The 27,901-nt window shown below is 42.3% G+C and overlaps 1 protein-coding gene across 1 annotated transcript; it reads left to right on the top strand.

Moving 5' to 3' along the window:
- Nucleotides 1-7,620: 7,620 nt before the first annotated feature.
- Nucleotides 7,621-26,487, top strand: klhdc8a (kelch domain containing 8A). The gene is made up of 7 exons (XM_041961944.1): nt 7,621-7,785; nt 8,394-8,604; nt 12,635-12,799; nt 12,950-13,168; nt 23,425-23,526; nt 24,038-24,186; nt 26,368-26,487. The coding sequence occupies exons 1-7, from the start codon at nt 7,621-7,623 to the stop codon at nt 26,419-26,421; spliced, it is 1,065 nt and encodes a 354-aa protein (XP_041817878.1). The 3' UTR covers nt 26,422-26,487.
- The last annotated feature ends 1,414 nt before the right edge of the window (nt 26,488-27,901 follow it).

The following is a 27,901-nucleotide window of genomic DNA, read 5'->3' as shown; positions in this document are numbered from 1 at the left end:
TTAGGCACCAAAACTACTTGGTTAGGTTTGGTTCCACTTAGCTACTAGCTACTTCCTTAAAACTATCAATGCTGGTTTCACAAAGGAATTGTGTAGACTGTGCTGGCTGCTGCAGCCTTCTGAATTCATCTGACAGCATTCAGGTGAGAGGGAAATGTTAGTGGAACCGACCCAGTAAAAGTGCTGTTGTGACTAGTACGTACAAGGGACTCGGACACGAATTATACGTGAGACTGACATGTTTGATCATCATCACATTCACATAAAGGCACGCATGTCTGAGAGCAGTTTTACTGCATTAATACCGACCGCTGGGGTAGCTAGTTTCACACGCCATAATCTTGTAAAAGTAAGTTACCTCTATGCCAGACACATATTTTGTTAGAAAACCTGCATAGATAGAAGACGTCTCAAACCAGAGTTCCTTTAAAATTTCATTTCTTTTTATGAACGTCACAGAGATTTATGAATATCAGCAATTATAAGCACCGTGGTGGGGAAGACTTCTGCAGAAGAATAATGACCGCAGTACACAGCATCCTTCAGTGTCACGTTCCGGCTCTGTCATGGCTGCTGGAGACGGTACGCTGCCATTTTGGCCACAGTGTGTGTCTGCGTGTGTGTGTGTCCACCAGCGTCACACGTGTGGCTCTCTTCCCACTTCACTGTCTTTACACAGCCGGTCTATTTTTGCCGGAGCTGCTCGTGTCTCTGAAGTGTGCAGTTCTCTTGTGAATGTATATAAATATCTGTATTTAACTGCGAATGTTAATTCTTTCTTTGTGGCTGACTTTGGAAGTAGTGTGAAATTTGACTTTGCCATGCTGCTGAGCTTCACATCAAATCATTGTTTATTGTTTGTCAGTATTGATTGTCAGAGTAAATAAATAGAAATACAGGTTACTGACAGCTACCCTGATATTTAAAATGAGTCACAACAGTCTCAACCGAGAAGAGTTGAAACAAACAGATTGTTGTGTTCAAGTACCGCTTGGTAACCATGGAAAATCTCAACTAAACTACACTAAACTACATTATAAATGGAAGAACAGACGCTTTGATTCTAAAATATTTACAGCGGACATTGAAAAGAAGCTGTGACTGAGCCGACGTGCAGCCGGATGCTGTGTACTTTTGTGGTTAGAGACTCTTGTTTCCAGAACTGTGATCGTGTTAGAAAAAATGACATCAGAATCTTTTAAAAGCTAACTGTAGACATTTAAACGCTCCATTGACCATAAAGACAGTGACACAAGCTGAGTCGAACGCGCTGTCACATCTAACATGTGAGTGGCTGTTAGTTATATTTCCTGTACGGTTTAGGTTTTTTCTTTTTAATCATCTCGGCAGTTTAATGAAAAGAGGATTGAACCTCAGTTGCATCAGTGCGCGGAAGAAAGTAAAGAAACACATTTATTTCTATCAGAATGTCTCCCATTATTTATTCAGAGGCCTGTAGTAATAACCAAGAACTGCTGTGTCTTCAGGTCCCTGTGTCTATCTTTACTTTGCCAAGACTTTTTCTCGTTAAATGGATCTGTATCAAAAGCAGGTTGTCACCATGAAGTAGCTGGCCTGTGCTGAACTTAACCAGATAAGGCTTGTTTGAGCCAAAACAGTACTGATTGTATCAGACTGTGGAGGTGGAACTGCTACTGGAGCTGTGGGGGACGAATTCAGCATTGTTAAAACCAGGCCAGTGTGAAAAGCTGCTAATCTGATAAAGCTCAGGCACGTTCTTCTGCATTTTTTTACCCTTCCACACACACACACACACACACATCCAGATAAGCGGACACACATTTGCACGCACGCATGCACGCACTAATAAATTTTGGCAACTTTGTCAGTGTACTGAGGTCAGCTACAGACTGCAGCACAGATGCGCTATTTGAATACTGCAGACTAATTAAATACAAGTCAATAAATGATCCCTTGCTGAACTGCACCCACAGAGAGAGAGAGGAAGAGAGAGTGCAGAGAGGATCAGCTGCAGACCAGAGGAAAGCACACCAGGCATTTTATCTGACCTCTAAATAATGAAAAATGGTTACTGCACTGAAAACAACCTGTAATACAATAAGGAGGATTAAAGGCTCAGGGAATGAGGTAGTTTTTAAAAATTAAAACCAGACAGCAGGTTAAAGATTGCTGCTGTATTTCAAGCTATAATGCGGTGTTCAAAATGGTAGCCGGGATTAGGGGCCTTTTCATTCCTCTTTTTAAACCTCACTATGTTGTGATGTCCATCCATACAGTTTTTTTTGTACCCACTGGAACCACCACCACCACCAGGCAGATTATCCCATAAAAACAAGCTGAAACAAACATGTAGATCAGACGCAGGAGCAGTGCACCGTTGGCATCAGATTGGGTTTCCACATAGTCAGACCACCTCCGATCACAAACAGAAGCGCAAACAGCAGTGTTGTGGATTTGGTTGGCAGTAGGGCACTGACAGGCCTTTCCAAAATCCCAGGAAGCTTTTTATGTGCTGTGTGTTGTGTTTAAGTAGTCCTCATTTAAATTTGTACTCCAGCGTGTTAGTATTTTACATTTGTGAAGTCGGGGGGACAGATTTTAAAAAATAAATGTTAAAACTGAATCAGCAGGGTCCGAGATATCCTGACGTTTAGTCTCAAAAATGCTGGATCCTACATTTCCCACAATGCAACTCAATAGCATCCTTCAGTAAAACCTCCAAGTCTTTCAAAATCTACGCCCCCAGTTTCTAACACAGGCTTTCTATTGTGCTATATTTGTCGTCTACAGGCCCATGCCAACATGAACAGGGCTTTCTTGTGTTTCTGTTGTTTTGGTCACACCTCCGCGCTGTGCTGAGTGTTCACCGCTGATTGTTCCTCCTCACAGCTTGAGGAGGTGATAAACGAGAGCCTGCGTTCAGACTGTAGGCTCATCATGTTTCCTGATTCCAATGTATGCGACGGCCTTACGTCAGACGTCTTTCAGGCATCTTTTAACCGTCTGCATCGGTTGCTGTGGTAACGACCTAGATGTGTGCATGTATGCTAACTGGTGGTGTGATTTTCAGACGCAGATCAAAAACAACAAGCTGCCACCTAGATAGAAATGTGCCACTGCGATATGTTGCCGGAGTGCAGGAGCACTCCGCTGAACATCGGTGAAGATTGATGCTGTGTTTTCACTCCGGCTGTGAGCTGTAAACATGGCCACCTACCACACTGTGCTTATCAAGGTTCTTGTTGTTGTGATGCAAGTGCTTCAAGGGAGGTTTCAAATGGGATTGAGCGTCCAGACTGAGATATGTCCCATTTTAAAATTTAACATTATTATTTATCAATATGTAATCCATATTTTACATAACCGTGCTTTAAATCTGATGGTTGTCATGTTTGTTCTGGGGAGCCTCATACTTACAACGTGTTTACATCATATTCACGGAGCTATGAGCAACCAGACGGGAAGCAAACATCCTGTCAGTCGACTAATTGTCATATCAAGCTGGAGACATGAGGAACTGTTGAAAGATGCAATGCTGTATCTGTCATTTGTCAGCTCGAATTGTGGAAGTGTCAACAAACTGATGCCAAGATGGCTGCAAAGGCTCCATCTTGACAGTTCACTGGAAAGCAGTATTAACACTAAGTTACCGAGGTGGGCACTGGCGAGGAGAGGGAGGGTGGCTGCGGCTCTGGCGGACGTGCTGCTGCATTCAGTTATTATGATGCTCTGCATGGCTCTATGATGAGGTTATAGCAGGTGGATAGCAGCAGCGTGCTGTGCGCCGGCTGGTAGGACTGGAGGTACGCTTATGTTGCAGGCACAGCAGCCACCGCTCGCGGTCTGACAAAACTTTAGTAGCTTCAGTACGGGCTGAAGTCAAGCATTAAGCTGACTAAATGAATAGAAATAATAGGTTAATGAGAGCGGCGTGTGAAATCAGCTACCCTGACATTTAAAATGAGTGACAACAGAGAAGGGTTGGAACAAACAGGTTGTTGTGTTCAGGTACCGCCAAAAAGCATCTTCACCAGCTGCAAGCGCATATTTGTGCTCGTTAACCATGAAAAATGTCAGCAAAATGACTCTGAACTATATTGTAAATGTGGCTACGGAAGAACAGACACTTTAATTCTAAAATGTTCCCAGTGGACATTGAAACCGCGACAAAGCCGTGACTTGATAGCTTCAGTTCAGGCTGAAGTCGAGCGTTAAGCTGACTGACATTAGCTGCTTCATTCATGCATTGCAGTCAGTCGCTCACTCATCAGCTGATTGGCTCTACCTGACTCGTAACATCCAATCATGTGTTAGCATTTCACTCCTGTAACTTTATCAAACTCACAATGGACAGAGATTAAATCGTAGAGATTCCCCTTCAACTCCTGCTAATGCATCACAAAACTAGACTTGGTTCTGATTGGCTCCCATCGCTAAACAATGACCGAAATCCGTCCAGTCAGGCGAGTTTCTAGCATTTGAAACAGACCCACAAGCAGCATTCTTTCACTAGAAGTACTTCAATTAAATCTGAACAGAAGCACATTTATTCGGAAATTGTTGTTCTTGATACATCTGAACGCAACATCATGAAAAATTAATAATATGAGACTATGAATGTGAGAGTTAATTCAATCTGATTCCCTAATGTGAGTCCTTCCTGGGGAAGAGTAACGCTGGATTTCCTCCTTCCAGGTCTGATTAATAAGGGATTAACTTACAGGGCGGTGCAGTTGGAGCCAGTTTAGTCATCTCAAATATTCCAATTTGTTGTATCAAACGTTATTACTGGCTGGATTTGTGCCTTGGCTTCAGGTTAGCTTTTGCAATCTCACTATTTGCATACTGATGCGTCTAAATTCATGAGCAGAAGAAGCAACAGACTGACTTCAGATGTTCCTCCTCCACAACAACCTGTTTATCATAGCTGATGTTTATTGTCATTCAAACTTGGGTGGAAGGTTGATAAGACACTAATCGATGATAAGACGTGGTATGAAATTAACATGCACTTCATCACGCTCCATTTAATGAAGGAAGCTGTCTGTGGCTTTACATTGAGAGACGGTCCCTACACGGAGGGAGCTGGGGGAGAGGGACTATGCTACCTAATTAAAAGTTTCAAGTTGGAGCCACGCTGATTGTAAATGACTTCAGATGATGCTGGTGGGCTTACTGTTGATCTCAAGCTGTTCAAGCAGTTAATTAAAAAAAAACGATGTGGCGAACCAAATCGGTTACAGATTGCAATTAATGCACTCTGTGAGTCAGGCCGGGAAGAACTACCCTGCCTCGTTAGCAAGCGCACGCCTGCCAGGGTCAGCCTATAGGAAAGCAACCGCTTTTATTTGTTTTTCATCCTTTTTCATAAGCTATTATTAACAGCAAACCAAGCGATAAGCAATCATGTGCAAAAGAAATGAAAAAACAGAAGCTGCGCCCCTTGGGAAAAGCCTAACTGTTGCTATGGTAACCTACCCGCACACTAACACGAGGGAGATTTTATTTTGAAGGACAGTCCTCTCGTTATCCTCCCCCTTTGTCTTCTATTCCTCCGTCTGTAAGATGATCAAAGGTATGGCAGGTAGATAGAGCGTGGCAGTAAAATGGAGGGAAATGGACAGTGAGGGGGAGAAAGGGTGGAGGGGTGGAGATTTGGGGGGGGTGCATTAAAAGGGATGTGCAGCTTTAAAGGATAAACTGCTGAGATACTGTGTTAAATCACAGCTGGGTAATTTAACAGCGGTTGCTTTTGCTTAAATCTCCCCCCTGTGACCTCCTGAACACACACCTGACTTTGACAGTAATGACCAGTGTTGTTCCTCCCCGTATGACACATAAGGTTGTGGTACAGGGTGCGCTTAAGGTGATATAGTCAGAATTTGGTTTGCAGTGCATTGTGGGTTTATTCTGGATGCTTCCTCCCACGTCGATGACAGACTTCCTCCCCCGCTCCTCGCTGGAAACCGAACGTAGGCAGGAGAAGTGGGTTACACACAGGAAACAGAAAGCTCCTGAGGCATGACACAGGAAAAAACAACAGCGGCGCCCAACAGCACCACGACAAGGAAAGAAACTTAAACATGAGAGGCGCCGCGGCAGTTCAGCTCCACTAGGCTACAGCTGCTGCTCATCTGAGCACAGCGAGGAAGAGGAGGCTGGTTTGATTCACAGTAGCACACAGGCAAAGTGATGTAGTGTTAAAGGGAAAGGTGGGTAAACTGGAGCTTGTCAGTGATCACCAACCATCCAGTATGTTCATTAAGCAATTAGCGTCATCCTTTAAATTAGAGGCTGAGACGAAGCAGCTCCGAGGCTGGATGATTCTTCTTAATGAGACACATATCTTGTTAAACAAATCTGACCAAAGAAATGAACTTTGAGCAACATCACAAGTGAATTCTTACACGTTGGGTGTAGTTTAAGACAGGATTTAAGGTAAGGATTCCCACTGATTTGTATTAGACTTTAATAGCAATGATGATGGAGATTTTAGACCACAGAATGAATGAAAACCATGCTTTCAGTGAGTAACATGACAGTTCAGGCAGTGGGTGTATTTCTTTAAATAGGCTTCTCCTCATATTTAACATGCAGCAGATTGATATTTATGTGATTTGAGTTCTGAGTTTAATTAAAGGAGTATTGCTAAACTGGTAGCAAGCATCTGTTATGCAAATCAGCTTAAGTGTGTTTACAGCATGCTCCCATTTGGATTCCTGCCTATGCGTTCTTGTGCAAGAAATATTGTTGGTTTTAGCTACAACTTGCATCAATTTGTGCAACTCCTCAACACTCAGAATGGATTATTTTCAACCGAGTTTTAAAGAATCATGTAGCTATGAATGATGTGGTGCTGGTAATTGCGGTTCATAGTGATTTTATCGTGTCATTGCTTGGGTTTTGTGCTGTTTTGTCTATATTTTCTTGTTGAATTGTGTTTGCATCCTCTATAAATGGCCAGTTGTCCTTGGCTAAATGCTTGCATCTATAAGAATAAACATTTTAGCTGTTATTTTATGTGCCCAATATATGTTTTTATACACACAGTCATAATTAATTCTCATCATTGAAGAACCTGCCAGTTATGTTCTAGTTGAGCTGATTAATCGTTGAAATGCAGTTAAGTAGAGGTTTAAAGTAGCATAAAACAGAAGGATTCTAGTACACATATTGTACCCTAAACCTCTATTTAAGTACTTGAGTAAATATGCAGTACTTAGTTACTTTGCACCACTGCTGATGAGAAGTTTCCTCTGATTAATGCACTGAAAAACATCTCGTTCTGTGTGTGTTAACATAATACTCATCTGCTGTGTGCTGCACTGCTCCATCCATTTTCATTTCATATCTTCTGCAGGGCCCTGAGTGAGGCGGCGGAGCATCCACAGGAGAGGAGGGTTCAGCCTGGCCTTTACCTGATCCACACTCCCACCCCTCAACTCCACTTCACCTCTCCAATAACAAACCTCCCCCTCACCCTGGAGCCCTGATTCCAGTCTCCCAGTTCTCCCACACCTCCATCTTCTCAGCTCCCCCTGATCAATCCTCCACAAACCGTCCCTGACTCTGCCCCTCCTCCTCCTCCTCCTCCTCCTCCTCCTCCTCCTCCCATATCCCTCCCTGCCTCGGTGAGCCATGGCAGTACCTTCAGCCCACGAGTTTCACTGGCAGAGCCTGGCACGACTGCCCAGCGGCCGCGTCTACCACACTCTGTCTGAGGTGGGGGGGCAGATGTATATGCTGGGGGGCTGCGATGCTGCAGGGAGGCCCTGCCCGGCCCTGGAGCTCTACTCCCCCGAGGTACCAAACAAATGCAGTGTGGACGGTACATGACTGACAAAATACTGTTGTTAATGATGTAGGATTAACAATAATTTGGTCAAACATTTCCATGAAATAGCAAAAAAACAGTGTATTCATATTTTCTCATAGTGATAAAAAGAAAAAAAAACCTGAAGTAACACACATTCACACATTTGTTCAAATTTGTTCATGAAATGTTACATTTCCCCAGTGCACCACAAGCTGAAGCTGAAATATTAAGCTTATAATTTCCTGGCAAATCAACAGCAAACTACTATCTGTACTGTAGCTGTAATTTCCACCGTGCATTATTTAAATCCCCCTGAAGACACTGTCACAAATCAATTGATTTAAATTGGAAATAAACTAGTTGCATATGTAAGGCAAGTCCCAGCACTGAGGGAGCACACAAATAAGAAAAGCAAACCTAAAACCCAGGAAAGGTTCAGCCTCATAGAAAACTTTTGTGGCTGAAATGTTGCTGTTGATCGACTTATTGAATCACTTGGTAAAATAACCTGAAGACTCTGTTTTTAACACAAATAAGCAGATATTTTGAGAGCTGACTGCTCTGCCTGAATGCAGCTGCTGGCCCCTGTTTGCAGGGGGACCGGTGGATAAGCTTGCCGCCCATGCCCACGCCTCGCGCCGGTGCAGCTGTGGCAGTGCTGGGAAAACAAATCCTGGTGGTGGGAGGAGTGGGGGAGGACCAGAGCCCCCTGAAGGTGGTGGAGATGTACAACACAGAGGAGGGAAGGTGGAGGAAGAGGAGCGCTCTGCGGGAGGCCTTGATGGGCGTATCCATCGCTGTGAAAGGTACAGATTATAACATTGTTAGTAGCAACACTGTGAAAAAAAGCGTTAGTACTGTTTAACCCCCCCCCCGGGTGAATAAGTTTTGCCCTTATTCACTAATACTTATACACTACAGTGTGTGGTGATGTATGCAAAGCTAGCAATAATGAAAAAAAAATGTGTGGCTGATTGAAAATAATTTGCTGTGTAGGTTGAATCTCATATCAGTGTAATGGTATTGCTCTTAAACACAAGAACTGTGAACTGTAAAATTACAGTTCACCACCAAAAATAATCAATTTTCAGAAAAGCTGTTTTTTATCTCGAGCTCCAAACAGAAACCAGAGGAGCTGCGCTTGCTCAATCATCTCAGAATAAGGAAATGTGTCCACTATCCAGTCATAGTATCTCATTTCATTAAGTTACGCATTCAATCAATTCCAATTTGATGTGCATGGAAGTATCAAGCCGAAACATGAAATTTGCTATTGATTATGCCAAATATATTTCATGAATGCAGCAGCAGATGTATTATATTATTCAGCAGAGACTCCATGAAAAGTGAAAGCAGTCTGTGGGAGGGAAACACTGTCAGCAAGTACTGAAACAGCAAAAATCCAGAACATTAGCTCAGCCTGTTAGCAGTTTAAGCCCTGTTCAATATGACATCTGTATAGGGCAGTGATCATCAGCTGGCTGCCCATGGGTAACATCTGGCCTGACAAAGCTTCACATCCAACCCGCAGAATATTGATTAGTATAAGAGCACATCTACTGTTACTCACCACTGGAGGAGGCCCATTCCGTACTGGGAGTGATCCTTGATTAGCTTGCCAACCCTTAGCAACAAGGCCGGACTACAGGAGGTAACTCCAGAGTCACTTGGGATTACTTTTGTGGGCCAACTGTTCTGTTTCTTGCACACTTGGACACCAAAGGAACTTCCACGCAAAATAATTCCATTAATTCAGTTCTCTCGTTCTGGAAATACAGAAACACAAGCACACCAGCATGACATGAGTGCATTTTGCAGGCTGTTTATGTTTACTGACCCTATAAATGGTGTGAGGCTTTTCACTTTTAGGCTGTCAATGGTGAAATTGACCTGCCTTACTCTCTCATTCAGCAGTTGTTTTTGAGCCTTTTCTAGGATTTTGTCAGTCCTGTAGCCTTTCATGGTGGATCGTAGGCGTAGGCTAACTGGTGTGAGGCTATGTGGTATGACCCTATAAACATTCGCGTCCACGTCTGAACTTTAACACACTCACACTGACGTTGTTCTGCACACTCACACAGCTGGTATTCTAGCAGGCTACACCACTGATTTCCTCACTAGCAAATTGCTGGTTGGCGCACTGTTTCACACGACATACCGTTTCATTTAACTTGCAAAACTCTGATACAAATCTCTTATTTGCATTACGGATAGTCCGTTCCTCTTACACATGCATTATTCATACCTTTTGTGCATCTTTTCACCACTTTTGCTCACCTGGAAAAACAGAAACACAAGCGCACCAACATGACATGACTGCATTTTGCAGGCTGTTCAGGTCTACTGAATAACACATGCACCCTCCGGTGTCAGACCCCAAATGAGCTTTACTCATTGTAACCATTAATTAACCTACTAGATGATTACACTTGCCATTTCATCATTTATATCATTCTTTCATTTATATGTCAGATTATGGGAGCACCACATAATAATAACCCCAAACAATAAAAATTATCCATGAAAATAGCTGATAACAATCAATATGCCCGACATTACTGTGGACCCACATATTGAACCTCACTGAGTATGTTTGTTTGCTTCCTGGGATCCTGAAGAGGAGTTTTTGTTGAGATAAGGACTCATTCATTTGTAGCTGAACTGTGCTGGTCTGAGAGCTGTTTCTGTAGTATCTAGTTAGCATTATAGATTTTTAAATGTTTTTAATGGCTAATTAGGCCTAATACATTTATTTTTATAAGTTCGGCCCCTACAGTGTGTGCCTGCTATAGGGTCTTAACACATATGTATTAGATTTAGTGGCTTTGCACTGAGTTATTCTGAGGTGAGTTATCTGTGTGTCCAGAGACTCTCTGGGAAATAGATTTGTCTGCTAGTTGTCTATCACAGGTATTGCAGTAGCCAAAGCTGAACAGAATAGGCAGGATACTGATAACACGTCCACATCTAGACTGCTGTTGTGGAGTATTTAGAAGTCGATGTATGCACTCGTCTTCACAGTCTCAAGAGTGAATGTAAAGAATAAATGTACTGCAGCATTTTATAACAGAAAATAAAGCAAGGTGATGTCCAAATGATGTCCAGCTGCAATTCTGGAACCATGCTGCTGCCACTATTCAGTGAAAAAACTTCACAACAAAACAACAGTTTTATGTTCTTGAAACATGACATTGCACAACAATAGAATACTTCAGCAGCACACACACACACACAGTGAAGCAGCATCAGTCTGCATACAGCCATCTGACATAATGTTGGGATTTTTCCAGAGCAAATGCATCACATGGCCAAAACCCAGTAAGAGTCAGTGTTTAGTGTGGAATTAGAGCACAGCTTTAATTTTGTGATTGCATTCAAACAGTGACACAGCAGTCAGTTTGCTCACAGCGTGAACACAGCATGGTTCTTATGATGCATCGAGGTTATACAGCAAAGACAACAGCTTTAGATGACAAACTAGAACATGTTTCCCACCTCAGCCTGAGTTTTGACTGTCAGAATCCAACCACTCAAATGACATGGAACTGTGTCTTCATTTAGAAATATATTTAAATATATATATCCAATCGATTTTCACCAGACAGTACCTGTGTGTGAAGTGTAGAGAGGATGATCGGAGTCACAGCTCTCCAGGGTAAAGATAAGTGTGAACACACTCTGTGAGCAAGACTTCAAATAACAGTTCAATACTTTTTAATTTTAACCTAGAAGTCTATGATAAGTTTTTGCTTTTGATGTCAGTGGAGCAATGTTTGGGCTCTAACACCTGCATTTATCCTCACAATTTGGGATGATTCCAGCAGTCTACATAAATAAACAGCCTTTTCAGAGAGCATCTCTTCTGCCTGGGATGAGTTCGTGTTCCGTGCAGCGCTGCATCCGTCAGTGTCTGCTGGAACACAGATAGATGCTGTATACACGCAGACTTATTGGCTGGGAGTATTCATCGTGCTGTCCTCTCCATCTCCCTTAGCAGTCTTCAGTCCTCAGCCCTGTGCTTGCAGTTTCATCCCCAAACTGGTCTTCAGCAGCTGAAAATGAGACAAATAGTCTACAAGAAAAGGATCGATGGGGCCAAATTATAACAAATATGCTATATTTAAAAGGATGCTCAGTCATCGAATTGACTAAATGATGTCATTTTCATTGACATTTATAGGATCATTATTTTCCACATATTAGATAATGAACTTCAGGTAACGAGCTTTTCTGTTCCCTCGATATGAATATTAAGTGTTTTGGAAACTTTTGTTATTCATGTAATTTACAGATGCGTGGAGGTTAGAATGTGAAATCAATGGCTTTATATACAAAAACTTGACAAATGACTAAAGAAAAGAAAATAAAAATGCAAATTGTTACCCTGCAGCTCTTTTTCTCTTCATTGTGACGGTAAAGGCTGTATTTTCCCACCTCCATTCTTATTCTGGAGGTGTCCTGCCAAAGTGCCAGACGTGGACTCGTGCATTTTTATTCTGCTGCTGTAACTCCCTGTCCTTCCCATGTCTGTCACAGTCTCCTGCCTCGTCACGAACTTCTCGCCCAACTCTCTAGCTTTGCACATTTTTAGCACTTCATAAAATAAAGTGCCAATGAGGTGCCTCCATCAGCTGGGATTGTTCTTTCACAAGCTGATTATTGTTCGACTAATTTCTGCAACATTTTTGCATAGTTTGTGATCTATATTTCACAGATCAACTTGAATCTATAAAAGCCATGCATTTGATGAAAACTGTAGCCTCGCATTATTTATGCATTAGAAATACATGAAAGCACTCGCATTGAAACTGTGTGTGTGCTCGTGTGTGCGTGCAGATGGCCGGGCTCTGGCAGTCGGGGGAATGGGTGCTGACCTGCTCCCTCGCAGCATCCTGCAGCAGTATGACCTTCGAAAGGACGTGTGGGCGCTACTTCCTCCCATGCCGACCCCGCGCTACGATGCCAACACACATCTGCTGGCCAACAAGCTCTACGTGGCAGGTACAAACTGACCAGCGTAGCTGTGCTTGCACCACAAAAGTTTCACTTTGTGTGTCAAACAACACAAATGATTTCCCACAATTTTCAGTACGACTCTCTAAGTATCTGTGCCAGTCGAACTCTGATTATTCTGTTCATACAACCTTTTAGGCGGTCGTCAGTGTAAGCGACCAGTAAAGGCCTTTGAGGTATATGACGCAGAGACACGTTCTTGGACTACGCTACCCATGATGCCTTGCAAACGTTCATACGGTGGCGTGATATGGGACACAACTGGGAGGTTGTGTCTGCTCGGAGGGCTGCGGCAGGGAGGAGGACACCAGAGCTCCAAGTTCACCAAGAATGTCAACATTTTTGACACCAGCCAAGGTATAGAACACATTTTCCTGTATAGGAATGTACAGGAAAATGTATGTATTTATTCTGTTACTTTGTAATTTAATAATAGTCCTTTATTTTGGTCATAGACTTTTATGGTCTTGCACATTGAGGTCTTGCGCAGACAAAGTTTTAAGCCTGCCGATTCTCTCCTGTTGAGCCTTAATTTCATGTATGTATTTGTCAAAGGGTCGTTCAAAGCCCCTGAACTTTATTGTAAGTTTCCAGAGAGACCAGATATGTCAGGATTAACTGCATTGAAATGTGTATAACACAATCAAGTGGAGTTGCAGATTCAGAATATGTCACCTTGACTTTCAATACTTTACTTATTTCAAGCAGGATGTAATTTCCGTGCAGAGCTAGAATGAGGACAAAATCGAGAGAGGTTGAGGACTTTGAAGGCATGTATACATAATACTGCTTTATATGCAGCTCTGCATCCAAAACTATCAGTGATTGGTTTTGTTGCTGCTGGAAAGGTGTGGGCTGTATTATCTGGGGTTTTTTAAAGGAATAGTTCGACATTTTGAACTTTTTGTCATTCTACTTGAGCACGACAAAACATAGTGTTGGTTATCTCAGGTTAGCATATAGAGTGGAGGCAGGGGGAAACAGCTAGCCTGGCTCTGTTTGAAGTTCACAAACATGCCTTCCAGCACCTCTTAAGTTGTCTGATTTGCACATTTCTTGCTTGTTAAATGGGTATATAAGCAGAAATGTAAAAATGACTATTTGTGATTTAAGGGGGAGTGACGGGTTGGAACTTCCTCTTGACACACAGTTTATTCACTGGCACAGAACATCTGTGCGGTGCTGGATATGGTTGGTTAGAGCAGGTTTGTTTTTGGTCTTCTGTACCAGCACAAAGATGCCTAATCTGGCAAGCTCTCTGTCATGATAAGACTAGGGAAGCTGAGTACAGTCAGTGCGCCTGGTGTAGCCAAGATATTCTGGAGAAAAGAAGCATGTTAAACCCAAAACACCACAAATTTTTTATTTTTACATATTCATGCGTTGAACAAGTGAGATACACAATGTTAAAGGGAAACTGTGTGTTTACAGGTCTTGGGGAGTCAGTAGTACTCACCAAGACTCCCCCATATGTGAAAAAGTTGTATAAAGCCTGATAAATTGCCACAAGTGATGTCACTTGAGTCAGCGTTTGAAAATGGAAAAAATCAGGAAGTGAGAAGCGAGTATACCAGATGTATCTATGTATCTATGATTGAGGCTAGAGACTCAAGGTTGCATTACAAGCTACTAGCATAACACACCCAAAACTCTGACCAAAGGGTCAACAGTCCATTTGCATTGTGGGTAATGCGGGAGCCATGTTTTTGTCGGGGAAGAGGATAAATCTGGTTCAGCTGCACTGATTTTGCAGTTTTTTAACTCTTCTTTCTGAGTCTGATGTTACAGGATTGCGATACTAAATTAGTGGAGAAGCCCTCAGATTTACAGCTAGCTCCCTGCTTCCATTGTTTAGGCTAAGCTAGGCTAAACACCTCCTGATATCAGCTCCATACTCAACAAACATGAGACATTTATCAATCTTCACCTCTCACTCTGAAAGATAGTAATATGCATATTTCTCAGAACTTTAAACTCATCCTTTAACATTTTGAAATTAAATAAAGACCTGTCTGTTATATCTGTAAACCAAAAATAAAAGTCATTATGTTAGAATTGGGTAATTGAGATTTCCATCACACAGATTACAGGTATCCCACAGAGACATTTTATTTTTTGGTATCAGCAAGTGTCTCATCATCATCATCATCATCTCCTTTTTCTCTGACAGCATCCATCTTCATTTTGACTTAACTGTGATACAAAACATCCATTAACATCAACCTCACCTTAAAAAGAACTGGCTTTCTACTCAAGCAGGCTTATTCCTCTCTGTGCACGTTCAGCGTCCCACAACACAGTGAAATGACTTATCCCTCTATCCAGCAAATACACCCCAGAGTAACAGATGAACAAATTGAGGAGGGCCCGGAAAGAGAAATGGGAGAACAAAAATCGATAAGTCATTTTAGACAGCTGGATACACGGTCACACGTTGGGATTGGTCGAACGAAAGCCAAACAAAGCAGAACATGGGAGTGATGATGTTAATGTATGATAATGGGGAGAAAGTTTGCCTTGCTTGTGAGAGATAGAGGCAGAAAGAACGGAAGAAAACGCCTTCCAACACACACAAACACGAGCGTTCATGTGCATATACTGATGCGTATCCACATGCTCGTGCACGCGCATACTGGGAAGGCCGCCGTACCCCGTTTCACCAATCTAATTTTGGTGGAGATGAGATGGGAGATGAGCTGCGGCGGGAGGGCTGGGGATGAGGAGCGCTTTAAATTACAAGATCCAGAAACAGATTGCTTTATTATCCATCTGCAGCAATATCTCTCCACACACACACACACACACACACACACGGTCATGCAATCTGCTGTCACACAGTGATATTCTATTACTGTTCCATTCCATATCGGCAGTCTTAAGACGCACGCCTGTTAGGTGTTGTGTCGGCATTGTAGGCAAGCTGCAACAAGTGCGACCAAAAGCACAAAGAGTGGAGTTGTGAAAGGGAATTTACACAGAGAATGAAAAACCTTAAAGGGTCAGGTCATTCAAATTACTGAAAAAAAAAAAAAAATCTCACTTTCCTGTATTGGTATTCAACCAGACAGATCATTTTAGGGTATCAGTGTCTGAAAATTCTGCATCCACTACGATAAAATGGAGCTTTCACTGCTGTGAGCACCACAAACAATATTCCATTCACCTCCATTATATTGAGGTGCAGGCAGAATTCAAGATATCTCAAAACTTGGACAAATAAAATTGGACAGAACCATCTGCATGGAAATTTAGTTGCTCTACGGAGGGAGCATATTTTGGTTGAGTTAAGGGGCTTATTGACATTAAAACAGGCATGGGCAAACTACGGCCCGAGGGCCATATGCGGCCCGTTACAAATTTTAATCCGGCCCGCCGAACTTGAAGAAATTATATTAATAAGCCTTGTTAATGTTTTATTTTCCCTGCAATTCTGGTTTTTTCCCAATAGATGGCGCACTCTAGATACATTAAGCTTTGTTGAGGTGCGGCGTATTACTCCACGTTTGTGCTTTACTCTTTGACCCTCAGCCCTTCTGTAAAGATGAGCGGAGCTAAGAAAAGAAAAGTGGACAGAATGTCCAGTTTTTAATAACGAGTGGACAACTAAATATTTTTTACTGAACATCGATCAACTGCTGTATGGCTGATATGCCAAGAGACTGTGGCGGTGTTTAAAGACTATGATACAGCAAGAAAACTGACTCCAGACTTTGATGCGCTGGATAAAAAGGGAGACCAACAACACTGTTCCCACTGAAATTAAAAGTACGTTTCTCCGTTGTGTTATGTAAAAAAATGCATTTGAAAATAATTTAGTCAATAAGCCTGACATGTTACATGTCATTTCTGTTAAGGGATGCACATATGTGGTGTTCAGGTGCACGTACGTTCTCAAAACCAAGTGCGCAAATGCAACGCGATCAAATATAACGCGCTCCACATACTGGCACGTTGTCACTGTTCCGTCCTCGTGCTGCTCGTTGTTGAGTTTTGGCTTTAGGGATGATTGAATAGAAGGAGAGGACAAGTAGACCTGCACCTCCTACCGTTTTTTAAATAAAGCCAGTCAGGAGGAGAGTGATGATAATGATATCCTGAAGGATAACACAACTTTCAGTGCTTTGAAATAATAAAAAAAAATATTTTATTCATTTAATTTATAGTGTTTTAAGAGTCATTTCAATAAATAGCTCAGTTCTGTGGGACTTCAAAGACAGATATTTAGTTGTAATGCTTTTGTTTACTTTCAATTGAAATTAAAGCACATGTTTTCTACATATCTTACCAAAACACTCCATCCATCTGCTCCTGGTCCAGCCCCCCAGTCAAATTTTAGAACCCTTTGTGGCCCACAAGTGAAAAAGTTTGCCCACCCCTGCATTAAAACATATTTCATTTGATTTCCTGACAGCTCTAAAAGCAAAATAACGAGAGAGACTACATGCAAATCAAGGAATAGCGCAACCAAGAGAACAAGAGTAAAAACTAGAAACTGTTTGATTCAGCTTGGTTACACGCTAACTGAGGTAAAATGCTGTATTATTAAGATGCTAACCCTGTATCACTTTCAGCTCTTTGATAACGACATGATATTGTGTAATTTTAGATTTCCATCTACAGTGGACAACGTGCCTTACAGCCTTATCCTTGATATCCTTTTTAGGAGAATATTAAGCTGTAAATGAAATCAGAAATGAAATTCTCTTTCTTTTAATTGAAAAGCACACAACAACATGTCCCAGCAGTATCCAGCAATAAGACTGAGCAAGGTCTGTGTTGCCTGAGAGGAGAAAACATGGGCAAAAATGTTCACAAATCACTTGCTGCTGCTCATAAAGGTTCATTGCTGAGTGCATAGTAATAACTGAAGTCAACTCAGATGTGTGTGTATTTTTATCAACTCCTGTATTCACTCATCTGAAACGTGGAAATTACCTCCTTGCCTACTAAGGCAGAAATAGTATCCATTTATGAAAATTGCATCTTGGTGTATTTGTTTTTAATCTGTTGTTGGACTAGTTTGCCTCATCTCCATGGCTTTTCAGATACTGTGAGAACTCAAACAGGAATCACAAAGGCCACTCTTAGTTGCTGACTCGGTCCCTGGCTTTATGTCTTGTGGCCCCTTTACTACCTTCAATGATTTGGTCAACAAAGAAAAATATCTTAATGTGATTTGGGTGAATCAACCCTTCAAAATTTCTGATTCAATTGCTTTTCTGTACCACTGCTGAACCAGAATTATGAATTCTTCTGCTGCTTTCATCAGAAACACTTTCATCAGAAGCTTCTGTGGAGCATGTATAACTCAGGCAGCAGTAACAAAAAACATAAATGATGCAGTCCCCTTGGGCCCAACTAGTAACAAATGTATTCCATGTTGTCTATATTTGATTTATGTCCTGCTTGAGATGGTAAAAACAACCCGAAAGACTACAAAGCAGATGGAATGAAGCAAATATTACAAGAGAGCAGTTGTGGTCTTGTTTGGGCCATGACTGTGGGCCAATATGTATCTATTAAAAATGCCACAACATAATGATGACCAGTTCTGTCCACAAAGGATCATCTTTGTGGTCAGCAGGGTCTGAGATATCACACGTGTCAGAGGCAGAATCCAACAAAGACTGAGAACCAATCACAATCCTTTTCTAGTTTTAATCACGATGGACAATTACAGAGGAGAGCTGTGGACGAAATTACTCCCACACAGACTACAAAGCCCAGTCTTCAGAGAAACGCCTCATCTCTCTCATCCTTTTGTCTCTCTCTCTCTCTCTCTGTCTATTTTCTCCCTCTCTGTATTTTCTCTGTCTCTCCATCTCTTTATTCTCCTCTGCCATCTCCCTCCAGAGTAGAATAATGCATGCTGGTGTTTTCCCTGCATCCTACAAAGAAAGTCTTGGCGTGCAGACTTGTGTAATCCCTCCAAAGCAAATAGGAATAAGGTCTGCAGTTGAAACTCAGTCTCAGAGGATTGGACCGTAAGTCTGTAGAGTGATGTGTTGACACAGCCGTAATTTAAAGGGAAAAGTCTCGCCTGTAACAGTGTGATCACTGTTTAAAAAGGAATTACAAGTGTTGCAGCATGCATTCTGCATCCGCTTTGTAGATGGATGTGTTTTCCATTCGTCGATAAAAGGAAAACATCCATAACATGACAGTGTGTTTCCAGTGTCCAGTGCTATAAGAAAGGATAATGGTGATTCAAGAATCAGAGGACTTTTTGTGGATCCACATACAACAATCATTAACAGATAAATAAAGGGAGATATTACAGTTGTAGCCTCAGTTCACCAGACACAGGACATGTGTTGTTATCAAGGGCTTCACCTTGAATTTTTCACTTTTTTTATTTTTATTTTATTATTCTTTGCTCGCATGTTGAAGCACAAATACACCATGCTAGCGGCTCTGCGAGGCACAGCTTTGAGCTAAATGTCACACTGCCAACGCTAACATGCTGATTCTTGGCGGGTATAACGTTTACCATGTACACCATATTAATTTGCTCATGAGACTGAATGCAACTGAGCTGATGGGAATGTCATTAGGCATGCAGGTATTTGGTTATAAACAAAAATATCTGACAAATTGAAATTCTTGCCTGATGATGGGGGTCGCCAAAGTCAGCAGGACTCATCGCCTGGCAACCACGAGCGTCTGCATCTAATTTCATGTCAGCCCATCTCGTCAGTTTTAGTCTGGACCGAAGTGGAGGACTGACCGACCGACAGGCCGACGCTGCATTAAAAAACGTCGTGCGTGTAGTAGGTCCAGGAAAACTTAAACTCAGCCCACATATAATGCAAGTGTTTTCTAACATCACTGCATTAAAATGGGTCGCACCACACACTAGACCTTACACAGAGATTATGTGTTACTAAATGTTCACACCTACTAAGTGCCAGGTGAAACTGTTGCGTAGCTGACCATACCAGCTAACAAAGCTAATTTGCTAATTTACTTAAAGTGAAGAGATTTGAAGTGACGTGAACTGGACTATGTTCGACATATCTTACCTGACAATGGAACGATTTGAAATGATCTAAAATTAGAAAGCCAAATAATGATGCTTTTCTTGTTCGTGAAATTGTTACAGTTACAGTTTGGGATTCTCATGGATGTCTTCGGAAAGCCGGATACTGTATTCACAGAAAAGTCCCGTCATTATTATGAAAGTTGCTCATTAGGTGCAAACATCAAACTAAAACTTTTCAGAGAGTGAATGAAACTCCGATTATATAAAGAGACATTTGGGCTGTTCTTGTCTTTTTGGGCCTGTGTGTCACGTGATCCTGCAACACCAAATATGGCCTCGTGCTGTTCCGTGCTGGCCTTGGTGATGCTACACTGACGTCTTGCTTGCAGAGTTGATTGCACGACAGGCTAAAACATTACATCAGCTTTAATAGTGCAACCCAATTTAGTAAACCCCCAGTTTGGAAACTAGCTGCAACTGTAAACTCGACTCTGAACTGAGAAAGGACTTACCGTTCAGACTTATTGATGGATTTGTGGATAGCAGGTGCACTCTGATTCAGGAGAGTTTGCTGAGAGGCAGTCTTGAAAGTGCAGGAAAGCAGAAGTAGGCGAAGCAGGTTGGAAAAGTTAAAATACAGTTCTTGTCCAGGTGGGTATCATTTCAACTTTTTCTGCGCCAATGCCAGTTCAATGACTGAGTCTCAGGAACAACGCCTTCCTCTTGATACCTTACTAGGAATACGATATGTTTTAGCACACAGCCCCGTATTCATTTAACAAAGAAAAGCAGGCACATGATGCCAGATCTAGGTACGTGACAGTTTTCCATACGACAGCTCGACAACAGAGCTGCCGGAATTTCCTCAACATCTTGGTTTTGTGCTACATACATGTGACTGGAGGATTTTCCTCTGAGAGCGCAGCGCAGAGTGGACGGCCAGCTGCGATCTCTATTCTGCTCACTTCTGTAATTTAACCAGGCTGGAAAGGAAAACACAGCTCTTCATTACACACTGCTGCAACATGCAGGAAGACTCACCATCTGGCTACTTATCTCTCTTTCATTCTCTCTGCCTCGATTTGTTTCTCTCCACCTTGTTGCCTCTGCCTCTTGTTTAAGATAAAGGTGGAGAATAAATGAGAAAGAGGTGGAGAAACAGCGAGACAATGGCAGTGAGAGAGAGAGAGCGAGGAAGAGAGAGCAGATAGAAGAAAGAAAATGTAAAAATAAAGTGTGAGAATAGATAAGAGAGAGAGATCCAGAAAAAGAAACAGAAGATAGACGAAGATAAAGAGCGAGGAATGTTTTTGTACTGTGTTGTCTTGCTCTGTCTGTATCTTCCTTTCTACTTCTCCATCCTCAGCCTCCCTCGCTCCCTAATGAAGTTATCTTTCTTCCTCTGTCACGATTCTCTCCAGTCTGGGTTCCCTTCAGATAAACAAGACTTGCCAGCAACAAAACTTCCAAGTAAAAAAAAAAAAAAAAAAAAAAAAAAAAAAAAACTTGTGCAGAACCTGCTGGGGAAAGAGAAAGATTGCATTGTGTTGTGGTTTCCTCCACTCTCATGTACTCTTTTCTATCATCTGGAGTTCTTCAGCTTTGAGTGTGAAGGACATGTCACCTCCACTCAGACTGCATAAGGTGTACAGAACACTGCCTTCGCTGTCGGTCTTGAGTGGTCGGTAATTCAGAGACTGAATAAAAATTATAATGTCTTCCACATTTGCAGCTTGACTTTTTGCCTTTTTTAATGTCGTTTCCGATATCCTGGGATCAAAGGTGACACTAGTTGTTTTCGGTGGTGGATTTGAAAGAAGCACTTGCTCACCACCACCGGGGTTCGATTCCCAGCAGTGGGGCTTCTGTCTCGGCAGTAGCAGCGTTGTCGCTGGGAGGCTGTTGAGGGATCGTGTATGTCTCGCTGGAATAGCAGCTCCTGGTGTTTGGTCTAGGCAGAGTGGTGGGATCAAGTGAAGACAGTGAGAACAAACGTGTGTGTTAGTGGGGATTCAGCCTTGTGTTAAAACAGCACAGGGGGCTGCGTCGGGGGCGGGCATGTAGTTTAGGTCGCGGTGGGACAATGAAATATGATCAAGGAAGTCCATTTGAAGTAACAGATTTATGCCTATTAAAGACTTATCAGACTCAAAAATACTGCACAACTGGTTATGATGCTCAGCGACAGGATTTCACAACTCTGGAAAGTTATAATGCCAGCAATTATTTTATCATGCATCACATTGATTGGGGCTGAACAGTAGAAATACAGCACTCGTGTTACAAAGAAACCTGCTGGGAATGTGTGCGTGCATGTATTTGATTGGCCTACGAAGCACCTTGCCAAATGAAGTCCCATTGCGTTGCAGGAAAACCTTCAAAAGGTGGCAGGATGGCTTTGCGTTGTTTTGTCAGTCAAGCTAATAGAAACAGCTTCAAATATATTCTGCTTCAAGCAGTGGTGAACTGTGACCACTGGTCCGAGCCCTGCTATCCACCCTCCACTCAAAGAAAAGCACACAGCTCGGAGCACAACACAACAAAGCCACCCACATCATAGCACAGTGTACTGTGTCCTCTACTTCGCTGTCACACATTGGAGCGTGAACAAGAAACCTGATGCCTAAAATACCTTGAATGAGGAATTGTGTTGGTTTTGGTCTGGGAACAAAACGTCTGCTAAACTTTGCATGGAAATGACACTGCGGTGCAATCTTTGGATGAAAGCAAGCATTATCAGCACGCAGCACTTTAACATGGCTACATGAATCAACATGCAAACCTCCTTATGTGGTGAATCTAGCAGACCTAAACAGACCTCTCCTCTAAATAACAGATTTATGCATGAAAAGACATCAAACTTTATCTCCAAAAATTAAAACACCATATATTCACTCTACCCGTCCCCTGTCAAAAGGGAATTATCTGTGTTTTAACAGATGATGGTGTGAAACTGTATGAATTCTAGATTACAGCATATTTACTCCTATTAAAATATATCCAAATCCACCTTCCATGTTCCATGTTCCTAATTTAGTGCAACAACAAACATACAGTGACAGCCTGACTATAACCAGTACACCTTGTGTCCCTGGAGGTTTCAGTTAACTGTAGCTTGCAGATGGCTAGCTGATTTTGGATACTGCTCTACAGACTCAAACCTTGGAGGTCTGAAAAGCCGTCTTGGACTTGCGACCCGCTCCTTACCCTCTTCTTACTAGCTGCATAGGAATGAATCCCAGCAACAGCTGAAGATTTTACAGTAATGTGCAGTCGTAACAATGATGTGCAGGCAGGCTGACAACAGTATTCCCACTTTCTCTCCTTAATAGTAGTCTGACTCTAACTCCAGCCATCCTGTCCCCTCTCTGTCTCTGTTTGTAGTCTGTGTTTGTAACCTTTTGAGTGTCCTTGCCAGGTGTATGTGTGTGCATGTACTGTAGGCGTCCTGGCTGCAGCTGGCTTGTGGGTGACCTTTTAGTGCGAGTCACAGTCCGAGAACAAGCTCAGCAGCGTCCTGTCCAGCCGGCGGAGGACTCCGGCGCCACTGACTTCACCTTCAGCCGCTTTCGCGAGCTCGTGCACACGCATCTGCTCACTTCAGCTGCCGTCTCTTCTTCTTCCTCTGCAGGAGTCTGGTTGAAGTCTGAGGAGACGGTGGCGATGAAAACAAAGAGAGCCGACTTCGCTGCTGCCTTCCTGCGTGGCCGTGTGGTCGTGGCTGGAGGACTTGGTAAGTGTGATACGATGCAAACTAAACTTTGTTTGCTGCGTTCACACTGCAGTTTATATTGATTGAATTTTGTTGCCTGTTAGGGAATTCACTTCAGAACAATCCGATGGGTTAAAATATCGTATTAAAGTGGGTTAAAGTGTTTACATGACTGAATGTATTTGACAGCAAATTCAATATCTGCAACAAAAAAGAAATCCAGCATGAACAGGCTGATGATTTTAAAATAAAGGAAAGCTGTTACATTCTTTGTTTTATTTATATGATTGACTGCACTTGATTACAGGTTTGATGATCATGGCTTTTGCTGAAGATGAAGATTTCATTTATTGGCTGCAATGTTGTCATCCTGATAAATCTTGATGCTTTAATGTTGTTATATTTCCTGTAAATACGAGCTTCTACTTGAGAAATACCCTGTATGCCAGTCAGTGCACAGATGAAAACCTGAGGGAATATTTATAGTCTTTTGATATGTCTAATGTCGTTGGGTGTGTATGCATGACTCCAGGTCATGAGCCCTCAGCCCTGGACACGGTGGAGGCCTTTCATCCTCAGAGAAAGAAGTGGGAGAGGTTGGCTCCCATGACCTTCCCCCGATGCTCCACCTCCTCCATCGTCATCAGAGACCGCCTCCTGGTGGTGGGAGGAGTCAACCAGGTACACTTGTGCTAAACTCAACCATAAAGTTGTACATTTACGCATACATAAACAGTGCATCATTTGCACAACAACAGTTGTACAAGCAAGACACGTATTAGTATCCATGGTGACTATCCATGACACTCTGTAGTGAAGAACTACTAAGTAGGTTTGTGTTTGGAAAAGACCCTGGACTGTCTGACTAACTGCCCTCTGCTACTCATCACTGCACATGACAGTGTGACCACATGATGGTGGAGGGGTTCGTGTGTCCCTGTAACCCCGACAACTGTATTGTCAGACATGGCAAGTGGGTCCCAGGGTAGAGGCCAGACTAAGAGCAAGTCACAAACCTCGCCAAAAATCTGCCAAGGCTGCAGCACCTTGTCAGAAACAGGGACACTGGTGCCTTCTCTTGGAGTTGCTGCCCCAAGTGAAGGGGTTGGGGCCTTCACGAATAAGGCAAATGAAGCGGGAGATCGACAAGCGCATTGGTGCGGTGTCAGCAGTCAAGTGGCTGTTGTACATTGTGGTGGAGAAGGAACCTCAGCCGGAAGGCGAAACTTTCGATTCACCGGCCAAGCCTCACCTGTGGTCATGAGCTTTGCAAAGTGACTGAAAGAATGAGTTTCCTCCATAGAGTGGATGGGCTCACCCTTACAGAGGGGGGAAGGAGCTCAGACAACCGGAGGCTGCTCGGAATAGAGCCAGTGCACCTTCACATTGAAAGGAGCCAGTAGAGGTGGTTGGGGCATCAGATCTAAAGGCTTCCTGGGCACCATCCTTTGGAAGATTTCTGGGCATGTCTAAGTGGCAGGAGCCCCCAGGATAGACCCAGAAAATGCTGGAGGGATTAGATATCCCATGTGGTTTGGGAATGTTTTGAGATGGCCCAGGAGGAGCTGGAAAATGCTGGGGGAGGGATTTCTGCACCACTTGGTTTAGCCTGTTGCCACCGTGACCCAGGATAAGCAGGAGACAACGGATGAATGGCTAGAGATTCCTCCTTTGCAATACATAAAAGCAAGGCAGGACTTTTGTTGTCATCACTATTACAGTAAATATCAGATTCAGCCGAACAGCTTTGCCTTCTGGACAATCACCCTGCTAACAGAGGCTGAGTGAGTTTGTGTCAGTTTCGTTACCAAGCATTATTGCAAGCAGGATTTGCAAGATCACATGAGATCATGTAAGCCAATGATCCATCTTGCCAGGCTTCAAGTTATGCATTTTTGGCCTAACCGAATTACCGGACGCTACAGGCGTCTGATGACAGCAAGAGAAGCGGCTGTTGGCGCCCCCTAATGTGGCTAGCTTAGATGCTGCTACAGCATCAGTTATATCTGGAGGGTATTTCTTCATTGAAAGAAGAGCAAAGAACAGCACAGAAGACTTTTCTCCATGGAAAAGATGTTCTCGCTCTTCTCCCAAATGGCTTCAACAAGAGTCCTACGACGTCATGTGGTCCCTTGATCTGATTGGCTGAAGTTAGCCATGACACGCAGGTGGTTCGTGAAATCACCTGCTGAGTTTTTTTTTTTTTTTTTTTTTTTGAAGTGCCTGCCCTTTTCCAAACAGTTTCCAAGGACAACTTAACAGATGGTTCTGTATAACAAACCATCTGCTGCGTCAGGTTATCAGTTTCAAGCCATTTTTAAAAAGGTTCTTCATATCTAATATCTGCATATATGGAGAATAGATTTTCTAAATCAGGACAGTGCATCGTCATTCTCATATCATGGCCACGCATTAAAGGTCCAGTGTGTAGGATGGCTGTGAAACTTGTGAATAACACGAAAGGCCCTCTGTAGAGCCAGTGTTTGGTTTGTCTGGTCTGGGGCTACTCTAGAAGCATGGCGGTGCAACATGGCAGACTCCATGGAAGAGGACCCCCCGTAGATATTAAGATCTCATTATAAGCTAACAAAAACACATCAAATGTTATTTTCAGATGATTATTCACTAATTAAAACATACTTATGAATATTATATTCCATTTCTACAAATGAATCCTCCTAAATCCGACAAACTGGACCTTCTAAGGAAAGAAGCAGAAACCGTCTAAATTTAAACAACTAAAGTTAAACAGTCAGTCAGTTTCTCCACTGATTATGTATTTAAATGTACAATGTCAGTATAATAATACTGCGACCTTTTGACCACCAATGTTTCCTTTATTTCTCTCTCTATCTCTCTCAGGTTCCCAGCACGGCCCACGAGATTTTGTATGTAAAAGAAGAAGAGTACCTGTAGCCTGTTTTGACTGATACCGGACGACACATCAGTGAATGCAGCACATCAGTGATTCCACTTCCTCTTCTCTGTAGAACCCTCCTGATTCAGACTGTGGTGCAATATGTAGGAAGCATTGGAAAAAACAGAGAGATGGAGTCTGAGTGAACGGCCAGACCTTATGATGTAATGTAACAGATAACACTGCCCCCTGCTGGGCTGTACTGACACTGAGCCCCACATGTGAGCACACACGGACAATGGAGGAGCTGGCTCTTTCTTTATACCGAGTTATGTTTCTTAAAACTTTTAGTATGTGATACTTCTGCGTTGTACGTTGTAGTGCATACATGGAGAAGAACTTTTGTAGCTTATATATCTAGTAATGTTGACAGAAAATATAGGGATGACCTAATTTATGTCATATATGCATTTCACGTTGGGTTTTATGTCCTTGTTTAGTGTTTAGTTGTGTGCAGATTGCTAACAAGTGAGCATTTGTGGGTAGTGCAATTTCCACATAAGATTTTACTTTACTTTGATGACATGACTGCAATACTTGTATATTGTTTATTATCATCTAGCAAAAAAAAAAACCTAACTGGAAGGTGGGTAATGTTTGTTAAACTGTACTGTAACAAAATTTGCACTAAAGCAATTAACACTGAGGATGAGTTGATTTTACCATCAATAATTTCTAGTGTAATGTATTGTAGTAATTACACTGAGAATGCTGTACTATCACTCTTCTATGCTGTAACAGTGCATATGTGTCGGTATGATCATAGATATGATTTAGTACACTGATTATATGAAAAAAAAACTGTTAAATGACAATATGGTGATTGTTTACATAATTTCCAGACTGCTGTTGTAGACAAAGAAATGGATCCAGTCTGAACGATTGTACACATTTTATTCCTTCAGCAATACAAGCTCTCTTTTTGACAGTGTTTCCTTTGTGCAAACGTGTGCTTTGCTGTAATAATCACCAGTTAATAACACCTCACTCAGGTTGTGATGTTATGGATTTTGTTTTGCGACTTCAGAGATGATCTCCTGACTGGTATGTTGTTTGCTGTCATTATAGTCAAAGGCAAACTCTTGTCTCTTTGGTTCAGGCTGTTGTGCAACCAGTGACTAAGCTGTGAAATATTTCATTGTGTTGAAAATTTCTCTTCTGAAGATTTTATTTCATCATACACCATCATCCATCTCTGATCTGCCCAACACTCAATCATGCCATGTAACACTGGGGATGTGAGTAGTCATATTCAGTGGAATAAATTGGTTTTGTTGTTATGCACGTATTTTCCACTAGATGGCAGCGATTACACACGCAAATCCACACATGCACCTGTGAGGCCTTCACTGACTCATCACACAGTCTCCACAGGGACGTAGTATGAACTGGCAGTATATTATTACATAAGTACATAAGTTTTCCAAGTCGGATCATTTGCTCTCTACTTTTTTTTTTTTTATAGAAATGACACTTTAT

Source organism: Chelmon rostratus, chromosome 2 (assembly GCF_017976325.1).
Source record: "Chelmon rostratus isolate fCheRos1 chromosome 2, fCheRos1.pri, whole genome shotgun sequence".
Lineage (NCBI taxonomy): Eukaryota > Metazoa > Chordata > Actinopteri > Chaetodontiformes > Chaetodontidae > Chelmon > Chelmon rostratus.
This window is presented reverse-complemented; position numbering and strand designations above follow the sequence as displayed.

Excerpts from the sequence above, each read along its gene's own strand:
- klhdc8a (XM_041961944.1), top strand. The coding sequence starts at position 7,621 with ATGGCAGTACCTTCAGCCCACGAGTTTCACTGGCAGAGCCTGGCACGA. Across the intron at positions 23,527-24,037 it reads GGTCGTGGCTGGAGGACTTG|GTCATGAGCCCTCAGCCCTG; the intron begins GTAAGTGTGATA and ends GCATGACTCCAG. Across the intron at positions 24,187-26,367 it reads TGGTGGGAGGAGTCAACCAG|GTTCCCAGCACGGCCCACGA; the intron begins GTACACTTGTGC and ends TATCTCTCTCAG.